The 13,659-nt window shown below is 39.7% G+C and overlaps 1 protein-coding gene across 3 annotated transcripts in view; it reads left to right on the top strand.

Annotated features, from left to right (window-relative positions):
* Positions 1-9,244, top strand: part of ADAMTS18 (ADAM metallopeptidase with thrombospondin type 1 motif 18) — an 80,172-nt gene extending 70,928 nt beyond the window's left edge. For all 3 annotated transcript variants that reach the window (XM_030026453.2, XM_030026454.1, XM_030026452.1), the window contains exons 20-23: positions 1,126-1,317; positions 1,689-1,901; positions 3,337-3,484; positions 7,177-9,244. In XM_030026453.2, the coding sequence (XP_029882313.2) occupies positions 1,126-1,317; positions 1,689-1,901; positions 3,337-3,484; positions 7,177-7,292 (669 nt within the window). In that variant the 3' untranslated portion in view covers positions 7,293-9,244. The remainder of the gene's footprint in view (positions 1-1,125; positions 1,318-1,688; positions 1,902-3,336; positions 3,485-7,176) is intronic.
* The last annotated feature ends 4,415 nt before the right edge of the window (positions 9,245-13,659 follow it).

The following is a 13,659-nucleotide window of genomic DNA, read 5'->3' on the forward strand; positions in this document are numbered from 1 at the left end:
GTGTACAATTCAAGCTTCAAATAAGCCTCATTTTCAAATATGAAAATTAAGTTCACAAGTCCTGCTGAAATGTACTGAACAGGCCTGTTGAACAAGTTAGTGAAGATTTTAAGATTCAGCTGTATCACAGGCTCAAAGGAGTTAAGAGGAAAAAAATGCAAAATACCCAGCCTCTCTACACAAATCAGAGTAAATTTAAATGAAAGGAGTTTTTTGTTTGTTTTGGGGAAAGATTAAAACCACAGATTTTCAGCATGCAGATATTGCATCCTCAGTACAACTCTGCTTTCATGAAATCTTTCAAAAACATTTGTGATTTAATACGGATAGCGATAGTGCAGGATTCTGCCTTGGAATGTGCCCCTTAATTATTAGTAAAAAGAAGAACAATTAGAAGAGGATGCAACAAGGTAGAGAGCTGGCAGCATTATTTCAGGGCTGTCTATTTCTTCATTTCATCAGAAATGGCTCATTCATGCATTTTGTTGTATGCTACGGCAATGAAAACTATAGAATGTCTTTTCAACTGAACCACGGTTCAACAAGGCATATTTATTCACTGGTGACTTGTCCTAAGCTTCAGCTGTAATCTTGGCAATTAAAATATCTTTGGTCAAACTTCTTAACCATTGTCTGTATCAGATTCTGTCTTGTAGTGAGATTCATTTGGTGAAGGAGTTATGTATAGATTCCCTGGGTAGTTTTCTCTGCCTCTATCTCACCCCTCTAGGCCAAGGTGAGGACAAAATAACAAATAGCCGAGAACATCTTGCCATGGGAGATTTTGCGATGGGAGGTTAGGACCAGCTTTCAACTATGCTGTCCAGGGAAAAAAGCATTTTGCTCACCAGTCCAACTTACCTCATCTACGGAAGAGAGATATTACTTATCTGTTCTACATGGGGGCTGTAAGAGTTCATAGTTTACATTAAGAAAGCACTTAGAACAATGTTTTAGAAGCGACATACAGATGTTACTGTTACTTATTCACTAATAGAATGTCAAGTTTACTTACAATGGCAGCTACACAGCACATTAGCCATGGTTTCTATGCTCTGCTGTAAAATACAAATAATGCCAATTTTCATTTCCTCTAGTTCAAATGAGTATTTCTTTCCATCACAGTGCTCCAAGACTTGTGGGAGAGGTGTTAAGAAACGGGATGTCTACTGCAAAAGTACCGGTTCTCCCAAGGTTAAAATCTTGCCTGACAGTATGTGCAGCAGAGACCATAAACCTGAATCCCAGCAGACCTGTGTGCTAGGACGCTGCCCCAAAAATGACCGACTCCAGTGGGTGATTTCTTCTTGGAGTGAGGTACGGTGGTGCAGTTACATGGCTCACTGCCTTCCTTTGCTGCTCTTGGAAATGTTGACTCAGGGACACACACAAACCAAGTGGGGGAAAGCAAGCTGGCTGTCATTTGAAAATCAGGTGTTCTAGGCAAGCCGCTATAAAAACACAGTTCTTTACATCCAGATGTAGACAGATGTACCCTGATGTCTTTGTTTTTCAGGACCTTCACTGACTTGGATTCATATTTCAGTTTACACATTACGAAACATAGTCTTTGTGGTTTCAGTTATATAATGCTTTTGTAGTTTCACATAATTCGGGCTCTCTTGCACATAGCACATTCTCCTTTATCTGAATGTGTTTATAGAAACACATGTACTTTGCCTTTGCAGTGCTCAGCCTCCTGTGGCCCAGGCATACAAAAGCGAGAACTAAAATGTGGTGAGAAAAGCATCCATGGGAAATTGATCACCTTTCCGCAGAGAAGATGTAGAAACATCAAGAAACCAAACACTGACCTGGAAGAAGCTTGTAACAAGGGAGCCTGCCCATCACTAACATTGTATAACATGGTGTCGGGCTGGTATTCCTCACCCTGGCAGCAGGTAGGAATGGGAAACTTTCTCGCCTCTCTCTCCCTGTCCTGGCTAGCGCTCTTTCTCCAGCACTATTTCACATCTTGGCTTTTACGCGGTTTACAAAAGGAGCAAGTTTCTCTACATAGTAGCTCAAGTAGCATCCCCTAGTGCTTTTCACTACACAACATTAAAGACCAAAACAACTGCAATGCGACTGCTGAATCTTGGACAGTGTACCCACTGTAATTAGAAGCTGAGGTTGCAGTGCTGGGCTTAGAGAGCACCAAACCTAGAAAAGCCGCGGTATCATATGCCACAGATTGAATGCTAGCTGGAGTGGCACAAACACCTGGCCGGCATAAAATGCCGAAGACCACGCCACTGTGACTGGCAATGTGAGTCCAAGCTACCTAGATTAAAGCTAGCTCCAGTCTTACATTGTGCTGTAGTCAAATGTCCGATTGTATGGAGGCGATATCTCCAGTACTAACAGTCCACAGGCGACTCCTGCATGTAGCCATTCCCTAAAGAAGGTCACACCACTCAGCCACTGAAACATGATGCAGCTGGTCCACATCCATCATGTGCTTTGGTGCAGCTCAATTCTTTGCCCTGGAACTGAAGAATGTCACCTAAAAATGTTATTCATGCTCGAGAGGCACTACATTCCATGCTTATTTTCCAACAGTTTCTTCTCAGTCTTCTTCAAACTGCACTGTGGTTGAACTATTACATATCTATGTGCACAATGTATTTGAGGATCTGCACAGATTGCCTGGAATTCCCTAAATACTATGATTAATTATGGGATCAGTCTGTATTTGTTTCTACATTCTTGCAAACAAGCTTCTGTATTTCTGGAACTTATCTACTTTATGAGTCACATATCAGTGGGACACACACTCATTTAATAATATTTACTTGAAACAATGTATGCCTGACAATTGTAATCAGATGAAAATGATCACATTTATCTTAAAGACAACTTTTCATGAAACACATACAAGTAAAAGGCTTATTCAGTTTAAAATACTTCATAGATCTTCCTGCAAATGCATAGTGTTTTTCCCCAGATACTGCCATAATCGTGGTTCCAATGGGAGTTTTATCTCTGTTCAGACAGCAGGATTGGGCCCAGAGGCTCAGAGTTCAAAAGAAATCATTGCAGACAATCAGGAACAGGTTTTCTGAAATGTTCAGTTTCTGTCTCGACGCCTAAGTAAGGAACCAAATTTTCAGCTGAGTCCTTAAATAACCAAACTTTCGGAAGGGAGACCAGATGCACACATCTTTGAAAAGTTGGTCCTGATGGGGGTTGCTGAACAGCAACACATCCAATCCTGACCTCTCTCTCTTTGGAAGTCTCATCCAAAGTCCTTGAAAGTTACTCCTTTGGCTTTCATGGGCTCCCAGAGAGTCTCTGTAATGAAAAAAAGGCTTTGACTTCTTTTCCTATCTACAGTGTACGGTAACATGTGGAGGGGGAGTGCAAACCCGGAGCGTACAGTGCCTGCGCCAAGGAAGACCAGCTTCTGGGTGCTTGCCCCATCAGAAACCAGCAGTCCTGAGAGCTTGCAATACTAACTTCTGCCCAGTCCCTGTGAAAAGAGGTAAAACTCAGCTCTATGTGCTGCAGCAGGGTTGGCTGCTTAGAAATCTGTATCCAGCAAAAATCACCTTTTCCAGTCACACCCGCTGAAGAGTAGTATCTGTCATGTTCCTTCATAAACTTTCCAGGTTTACAGTTACTCTCTGACACTACAACATCTCTCTTCTCAAAGTGAAACCTCTTAAAGCAGACTTGAGAGTATAACTCACACCGGAGATTTTAAAAACAAGGATATGTTAAAAAAAAAGTACGTAAAAAAGTTATGCCATTTGGTTCTGAGCTGCATCTTTATACTATCTTGTTTAATAACAGAAGCATCCTATGCTGGTACTGTTTTATGATTAAAAATAGCAACTTTTGTACTAAGCAATAAGAATTTGGCATTTATTTTTAGTCTTCTGAAGCCCTCCCAAGCTTCAGATTGCACCCATATCCTGGGAGTCCAAAAATGCTTTCTCTAGAATGTACTTCTTTTCTTACTGCTTCTGATCAGCGTATGACATGCAGTCAGGGAACATGAAATTAAGCTCTGTCCCCAGTTGTGTGTCTGCTGTATCCCTCTCCACCTCTTCAGTGTGTTTTGCAATTCTAGAGGAGCAGGGGGAGCAAGAGTTTTTGTGTCACTCAATGATGGAAGGGGAGTTCTCTCAGAACCGCCACAGAAAGAGCGCTGTGCGTTAGCCCCAGCCCATATATTTGCTTACAAGCTGGTTACAGTTTTCACTGTGGGAAAAAAGCTCATGGAGGTCCGGGTTTGTCCCATATAACACAGTTATCTAGGTATGCTAAAGCACTTTAAATGTTAACTTTCAAAATACCGTATATTAACTGTCTTGTTACCATTTTAAAACTGCAAGCTGAAAGTAATCTCTATAAAACCTAGGCTGGATTGCAAGAGAAAGGTAGTAACAGAGTTGGGAGCAAAGGTCAGGCTCTGGCCCTGCATCTTGTAAATTGACATTAGCCAACCACCCCCCTCATCTGCACCGATTCCTGGCATTCACTGTGCACAGAAACCCCGTAAAACCCAGTGATATCTTAACAGGCCATTCTACTGCAGCAACTCAAGACATGCAGAGTATCAAACCGATGTATCAGGGGACCTGAATCCAAACAAGGATCTATAGATGAAATGGTCCTAAAAGGGATAAGTAAATAGTTCTGCTGTTTTTATAAGTAAGTGTTCTTCATACTTCAAATTAACCTTCCCAAAAAGTTCTGCTGTACTTTGGAGTTTCTGTATTACATCTTTTTCTGTCACGATACAGCAAACACTTTTCTTTCACCCCTGCCTTCCTCTGCTATATTTCATGTCTGGAGTAATGTCTGTTATTAATTTTGGCCTTGGCCTGTTTCTCTCTCTCCTCACATCTGCAGGAGCCCTTTCCCCTTTATTATAACTGGGTCGTCAGGCTCTAGAGATCAATTATCTCTTCACTGCTCTCTAACTTTCTGTCTAAACCAGCAAAAAGAGAGGGAACCAGCTGTGCTGGAATCACATTGAAGCAAATCAGTCTCTATTATCAGCCATGCAGCTCCAGCTCAGTGATCACAGTCAAGAAATTAATGTTTCAGGGAGAGTTTACACACTTTCCTAGACAAACTGGGTCATTTCCATCCCTCTGTTAGATGCAGTTACGGTCACCATAACTCCTAGTAAATCCAACTGCTTAAAATGAATGAAAATTTAAACAACATTTAAATACTTGAGTAAATAGAAATAAGGGACGGACAGCCTGATCCACATCCATTGAAGTTTGTGGGACTCTTTGTGTTCATTCCAATGGTCTTTGGATTAGGTCCCAAGAGTAAAGTTTATGGCTATACCTCTGTAATGTTAGCATTGCACTCCAATCTTCAAAAGGGACATAATGATTTATTAACATTGCCTCCTTAGTGCTTATAATTTTTTTTGGAACAGTAATTTGTAATTTTTGAAAATTTACCTTTCCATGGCAGGAGAGCTTCTTCCTGACTTAATCAGAAAGCTTTCCTCTCTTTGTGCTGTGCATGTTTTTCATCTGTTGTCTGCTTTGCATCCTCCCAGCGGCAAATTCTGTCTGGTGGACAGCAGATGAAGTAACGTAAAAGCTGGTGCTGAACTCCCAGTTGCATCCCTACTGACCCTCAGTTAAGACTAGAAAGGCAATGCTGTGGAGTGGGAAGGCTGCCATTCAGTACTGAGCTTCCTAGTTCCTGGACAACTGTTTGTTCAAAGACAGTATTTTCTTTACATACCATTAGCATTTACAGACAGGCAAATGTTTCTAAAAACTGAGGAATAAAAGAGCATCTTTAAAAAAAAATATTAAATTATTTTCTTATTCATTCATTCAAATAAATTTGAGGGTGATAAAAGTATACAAAACCACCTTTGCCATCATATAAAAGCAAATCAAAAAAAGCAAAAAGTGGTGACTAATCAAAATAAGTTCCTATAGAGAGACAGAGATGACTCCTGGCCCACAGAATATGAAGAAGTTGTCTGTGCTATGTGAGGGAGCATTTATCTTCTGTGACTCAACTTATTGGATGTGAGAATGCAGACAACAGTGGCTAGATTTTTCTTCACTGTCTCCTTGTAAATTCCTTTTATTGACCATGTAAACAGTAGTTCTGAGAGTCAAATGGAATCTTTTCCCATGCTCACAGGAGATTTCAGTTTAGCTATAAATTTTGCTAAACCTCATCTAAATGTCTTACTGCTCTCTCAGACATGGTGAATTTGTTTATAAATCATCTATATGAATCATCACTCTCCTCTTTTAAAGAAACATAAAGCATCCAGTACAAAACTGTAGAAAGGAGCAGCTATGAAATGTTTTTAAAGCGACCAGGCAGTGTGTATAAATGATCTGTACATAACTTTACGTGAAATAAAATCGTAATTGAGAAATATGGTTTATTTGTATTTGTAATTAAAAGCTGGGCTTTTCAGAACTAAACATCGTCAGCCTGTCTCTTTTCCCATTGCAGTTAAGATTTCACCAACATGGCAAGTCCTAAAAGCCTGATTCATGCCCCCTAACTAAAGTGTCTAAGAAGAGAGATTTCTTAGGCTCCCTGCCTAGTCAAATGGAGAGAAAGAAGTCCCTCGAGAAAGTGTTGGAACGCAAACACATAGCAGAGCACTTTGGGCACACGTACCCAGAGTAGGGTCCATGCGTTCAGATTTCCATGCATTTTGTGTGTACATGTACATGCACGTACACTCAAAGCTGCCACTGCTTTGAGGTGCAGGTAAACTCCATGGGATGATGATGGCAACAAGCAATCAGCATCAAGCGTGGAGCGGGCTCATTTGTACAAGTACCTGGCTTTGGAACAATACTTGTAATCAGAGATGAAAACACAGATGACTCTTATTATCCTGCACAGTGGAACTTCCTCCTGTTTTCCTGAACTTCAAAGCGTGCTCCTCATTTTTTAATTCCTTTAGCCTCTGACCCTCCTATTGTATTAGCTCTGTCTCCATCAGATTAATCTCTTAACAAATCAAACATCTCTTAATGAATTAAAAAAGAAACTAGTATTTTTGAGATGAAAGCTAGTTCATGGTTCCTCTTCTTTGAATTGAGTCACCCATCACGTTTTTAATATTACCAAATGCATACAAGTGTGCTGAAATATTGCCTGACTCGTAGACTTGCTAAAACACGGTCTTACCATATTGCTTGGATTTCTCTCCTTCAGATGATCCTTCTTGTGTGGATTTCTTCACTTGGTGTCATCTGGTACCCCAGCATGGTGTCTGTAACCACAAATTTTATGGCAAGCAATGTTGTAAATCATGCACGAAGAAGAACTGATAGCAGCGTGTTACGTGAACCCTTCAGTGACAGGATTCTCTTCTTCAATTTATGTTGGAATTAACTGTGCTTTGAGGCAAGACATGGTGCCACATAAACCACTGATGGAAGAGACATTTTTTCTAAGGGAATGTCTGAGGTACAGTAATTGTTCGATACATGTTGAAAAAGGAATGTTTCTTCTTTTTTTTCTTTATTTACTGACCTCACTAAAGTACAGGGTACTATGGATCACTTGAACACTGAGACTCGAGGGGCAGTTCTTCTTTCTCTAAAAGTGTCATTTTGCACTGTCATATGTTATGAGGAAGAAATTAAGGCAAGGAAGCCTTTTCTGGCTAATTTACCAGAATGCAAAGCAAAAGAGATCGGGAGCTCAAGGGGAAGGTTACAGCACGGCAGCATGACAGATCGCACTATCAAAAGCGTTTCCTTTCCTATTTTTTTATGATCCCATCGTCCCAGGGTAAGGAAGCTGTTTACTGCCACTTTCACAGAAAGACGTTCAAATGGCTGTTGTCTGGAGAATGCAGCGTCACACGTGTGACCACGAGAAGTAAATAGTGCACTACAAAGATATATGGTGCTTCTCTATTAGACTTGCTGCTGGAAAAGCAAGTTTTGCATTGTGCTAATGTTTTTATTGTTTTGAAGAATTCATTTTCTGCTTTGTGTAGAAACTCAGAGGTGGTTAACTAGTAACTTGAAATGTATTCCTAGAAATATTCAGCTTTAGAATATTTGGACTTTTAATATTGCTGTGTTACAAGTAAAATAGAATTTCATATTTCAACTAACTAACTCAAGGAACTCAGATTTATTGAGCTCAATGGTTATGTTTTCAACTTTCTAAGCTCATTAGATATGTAATTTTAAAATTTAAACTTGATATTTTAAAGTAGTTTTTTTCAGAAGCTAGGTTGTTTGAATGCCAAGATACTGAAGAATGTCTTCCTTTTAATCTTAAATCTCTCTGCAAATTTTGATTCATCCGTTACCTAAAGGAAGTAACAAGAATATTACAGTCCATTAATTCATGCTAAACTTCTCTAAATAGTTATTTATTCACACAGGTTATATGAAAAACAAAAGAAAAAGTAAAAGAAGTGGATGATTTACTCTAACCAAATAAAAGTCAATTTTATTTTTATACATTCTCCTAAAACTTTTATTTAGTTCAGAATCCACCAGCAAACAAAAGAAATGTAAACATAATGCTATTTGTAATGATTCAGTATCGAGATGTTCAGTGACACTATATATCAGATGGTACAATTTTTAAAGTTTCTGCATTGAAAAAATACCCAACCTATTTGCCAAACCCATTCTGAGACAGAGCTGTGTTCTACTGTAATTTTCTGGGGAGTGCCTATGAGGGACATATTTATCTAATTCCACCCAATCCCACAACTTTGTTTGATGAATGTAGTTCAGTTTTACTGTTTTTTTAAAGTATCGTTTCAGCGTAAGATTAGCCAGCTCAGCACTAATGCCAGACAGTGGTCATTTAAAATTAGCAGTTCCTTCTGCAACAATTTAAATTAAAAACATGTATTCTGTGATACTTTAAGAAATGATGATTGGAAACATATCTCAACCTACACCGCTCTGTCTTGATATTGGACATTGTATAATTATGACCTTTTTTCTAGGAAAACTACAAGGGGTTTTTTTGTTTCGTTTTTATAATTGTGTCCTTTTTATTATTTGATGTAAAATAATTAATTTATTAATGCATAGCTTTTCCTTTATATTTCTTTGCTCGCTTCCTTAAGTGACAACTGAGGAAAGAAAATGGTAGTGTCACACAGTATGAATTATGGTGTAAAAAAAGCAAAAAATATAAGTGTAATATTTAATTATTTTATAAGCCTTGTAATAAAGTACTCTAACTGTTTCATTATATTTGGAATTGTAAAATTCATGAATAAAATACGGAGGTTATAAGTAAACATCAAGTAATATAAGTGGTGTATGCATTCATTTGCATTTACATTGATTGTCCCATCGTATCTTCAAGTACAACATTATCCTGTTTTCTTCTGCTACGTAATTGGCTAATGTCTGCGACTCTGAGCCTGCGCCAGTTCTGTGGCGGGGTAGCGACAAAAGCTGCCCACAAGAAAAGCCTGTTCTTTGGGGCAGGGGAAATTTAGCCACCATAGCTAAGTGTGACCTCTCTGCCTGACCATGCCCCTACCATTCAGGTCTCGTATGGGTTAATATTGGCGGGGAACCCTCAAAACAGTGGATTTGAGTGTTAACAAGCCATTATGATGAATGGGATGGAGGTCATTCCTTTCAGGCACTCAAAGTCAGGCGTATGTGCTAAGGTCATGTGAAACTTCTCTACTTTTGAAGGTCCCATTATGCTGGCAAGTGAGGAATGCGCGACTGGTTATTCAACAGAGTGAATATATTGTAGTTGCCTTTTAAGAGCAGAAGATGTTTCTCATTTGAATGACTACCCTACCATTGAAGCAGCTGGCTTGGATTGCGCCCATTTCAGGCACAAAAAGGCAAAATGGACACAACTTCATGGTTTTATTTTTATAACAACACAAAAGCTAAAATGCACAAAAATACAGTTGCCCTCCCTATGTGCAAGACAAAACTGACCTATCCCTTCTCTCACCAAAGACAGTGGAAACTTGTCTGTCACAGAACCACGTGATTCTTCCCAGCATGTATTTATCTGCAAGGTGGTTTGCAAGATTAGAAGCGTCATTCAACATAGCATGAGGTTTTACAGCCTCTCCCATCTGCCTGGGGATACTTTATTTTTCTAAAAATGACTCAGCTAAGAAGTTTCCAAGCCAATCCCTAGTAGGAACTACATGGATTCACTGGATCATTTCTTATGCACATATATTCTCTAACATAGATTTGCCACTTTTCCCTTCATTCACCATCACTCAGTTCTCTGACAACAGCAAGCTATACTGAGTATTGGTGCTAGGAAACACCGAGCATGCTTCTGACCTACACTATAATCTAGTAGTCAGTAATACGCAATAGATCAGTCGGCTCCTGAAGGATTCCCAGCAAGCGCTCTTTTGAACATGATTTGGACTACTGAGTTAAATAATTAATATGTCTACACAAGAATTCAGACTCTAAACTGCTTTGTGTTCTGGGCTAGAATTTTGGAATTAAAATGAACCGATGGTTGTCAGTGAATTACAGTGTTGGAGATGGATGTTGAAAGAGGAAATATTGCATAAAGATGTGCTATTGTGTGGTTGGATCAACCCCAAGTCCACAACTGTTTCATGGCTGAGCCCTTACAACGATATTTGGTATACAAAGCTTGGCAGTTTTCTAGAAGTATATTGCTGCAAGGCTCACTTTATAAAGCAGAATGGGGTCTTTTCACAAAGGAATAGCTCCGTTTCCTGTAGTCAGATTTCATCACTCAGGTAAAGGATGCATCTGCCTAAAACTCAAACAGATATTTAATGAATAGCTTGATTGTGTAAATCAAACTCAGCTATCTCGGATGCCCAGAAGACATGAAATGTTGGAGACAGATGAACGTTTCACTGCATGTGGTTTTACGGTAACATGATCCATATCCCATATTTCCTTTATTTTTCAGCAAATCCTATTCAAAAGCATCAATAAAATAAATTAACGTTATTATTTCTATTGTAACAGAAGTCCAACCCTACTGAGTCACTGGGATCCCATTGTGTACAACACTGTATACACATGTATACAGTCCCGAGTGTAGAACAAGAAACAATTGGAAAAGAACATGTTAACAGGGAGCTCATTGTGATTAGGAGAAAAAGTGTTGCTCGTGGCTCACTGTCTGTCTGGACACTGCAGAACATTTCAAAGGCAGCTCCATGCAGATAAGATCTGAAAGAGCAATATTGAGGAACTTCATCTTGACTCTGTTTTGAAAGCAAACGCTGAGCATTGCTGAGGTCTGAGAGGATAGTAGAGGGGAAAGGCAGTAGGGAAGCTGGGATACAGTGGAATGAATCAAAAATGAGGTGTGTTCAATGCTGAGTCCTAACCAAGACAGTGACTATCGTGAGAGGAAAGCAATACATATGAATCATTCCAACTGTTAGCCTGGCAGTTATCGGGGACTACGGAGATGTGAGTTTTTGGCAAAGCAGTAAGTCTTCTTTCCATAAAAAAAAGTTCTGAAATAAGGAGATGCAGCTGCTAGAAAAATACCTTAAATTCCTCCCCAGCCAATATTGCATGAACATCAGCCAAATCAAGCTGACCTTCCTGTCTACTTCCTACACGCTGTGCATCGCTATCATAGATATTCTTCATCCCCTGCTCTTCAGAACAAATCCAGGGCTGGGCTGGGCTGGAACGTGTCCGTTGATGTATATCGCATTCCGAACTTCTTCACCTTGCAGCTTACAAATAACACTTGCTTCCCACAGGAACAGGCAGTGACAGACCAGTAGCGGGGCCGTATTGATTCTCAGACTCGCACTGCAAGTGGTGCAGATGCGGGCTGCTATTAACAGCATTTGTATTGCATTGCCCACGGGAAGTCATTGCCTCTGCCCTGGGTAGAGGTAATCAGAAGCACACTCTGGCCCGAAGAGCTTGCCTTCTAGCAGCCAACGTACACCAGGCAGAACTAAGGGAAGTAGTGTGCTTGTTTTCCACGAGAGATACCGGGGCAGAACCAGCCTGAATGTCCCAGCTGGGCTGAACAAGAGACAAAACCTGAATTTCTCAATTCATGATGCAATGTAGTAACACCAAAACCAGTTTTCCTCATGCTCCCTGAAGAAAAGCATCTATTATGGGACCTATACTTCAAACTATGAAATATTTTACGTGCTTCCTGTTCAATAATAAGAAGTATTCAACCATGAGCAGAATCTGTTTTAATTTCTGGATTCTGCCAATGGAGGCAGAAACCTGCAGCTAAGCCCTAACTTCCAGGCTTTCTAAGCATTAAATCCAGCTGTTGCCACCATACATTTCACTCTTAACACTGTTGTGTACCTACTGCAGTTAAGACAGACCTTTAGTACCCCTTAGGTGACTTGGGCTGCCAAGCATTAATTTATTACGTTCTGTTGTCATAATGTTCACTAATCCTTTCATAATAACATAGGAGAGCTGACGCAAAAGTTCATTCGAAAAGAATATGAAAGGGTTTATAATGGAAATGTTTACTCATGAAGTTCTTACCTATGGGAAGCAAACAGATTTCAGAGAAAAGCATACACAAGAACTCCCTTTTTGGGAGCTTCACCTTCTCGTATCACCATAATACCTGAATTAGGTCTGTGTAACAGGGGAAACTGAAGGCATTCTCCCCAAAGCAGGAATCTCCTGCCAGCCCTCCCGTGCTTCCATGGAAATAATGGCCCTCTACTAGCTCTACCTAGATTCTAGTTGAAGAGATTCAGGATATCTGCAGAATTCAAGAGTTGTTCTTGTACAAAATACTTAATCCTATCTATAATGCCCTTTTTGACCAACTGTCATAGTGCTTTTAGCATGGTAATGTATTGCAGCCATCCTGATTCCTCACCGCAGGCACTGCAGGACACCGCAATGATACCGGGGGGCACCTGAACACAGAAGTGCCTACACGTTCCTTCCATAAGGAGAGATGAGACAAAATGCCATTAATGTTTTCCCTGGATGCAGTTATGACTTGTCTCACAGGAAAAGCCGTTCTGGTGCAAGGTGTTCCCCAGAGCACTAGAACTCGCATTTCCACATTGCATATTCAACATAACTGTTGAGCAAGTAAAAAGTAATTGAGGTCTCTATTTCCTCAAAATGCACTACCAAAAAGGATTTTTATAAACTACTAAACAAAGTGGCTTTTGAGAGATGAAATATAACTTTTGATTGAAAAGGACAGAATAACCTTTCTAGGTATATTTTTAATATCCAAACAGATATCTCACTGATTTTTTCCCCAAATGATACAAATAGATAAACCCTGCAGAAAGTGCTCATAGATTATTCATTGTATTAATGATATGTCACTATTTATCCACAGGGGCTGAGTAAGATTCAATATACAAATTATTGTTTCACCCTCCACAAAAAGATGCTCTACTTCCAAGTCCATTAAAGGAATTTTAACTTTCAAAGAATTTACTTTAACTGTACAGCATCCTCCATTGATAGATAATATTTTTAACTGGATCAGAACATCTCACTTCTAGCCAGAGATATTGCCTGTCAGCAGAAAGCTCATCAGCTCAGACTTTGTAAAAATACACTGCAAATGCCAAGTGGCCCAGAACTACCATGACTTACTCATTCTTGTCTTTGCTGGTGTGTGGGGAAAGGTCAACCAACACAGACAATAACAGGCTGTAAACACAGCTCTCTCCAATTAAATGTAGTATATACTTCT

Source organism: Aquila chrysaetos, chromosome 9 (assembly GCF_900496995.4).
Source record: "Aquila chrysaetos chrysaetos chromosome 9, bAquChr1.4, whole genome shotgun sequence".
Taxonomy (NCBI): domain Eukaryota; kingdom Metazoa; phylum Chordata; class Aves; order Accipitriformes; family Accipitridae; genus Aquila; species Aquila chrysaetos.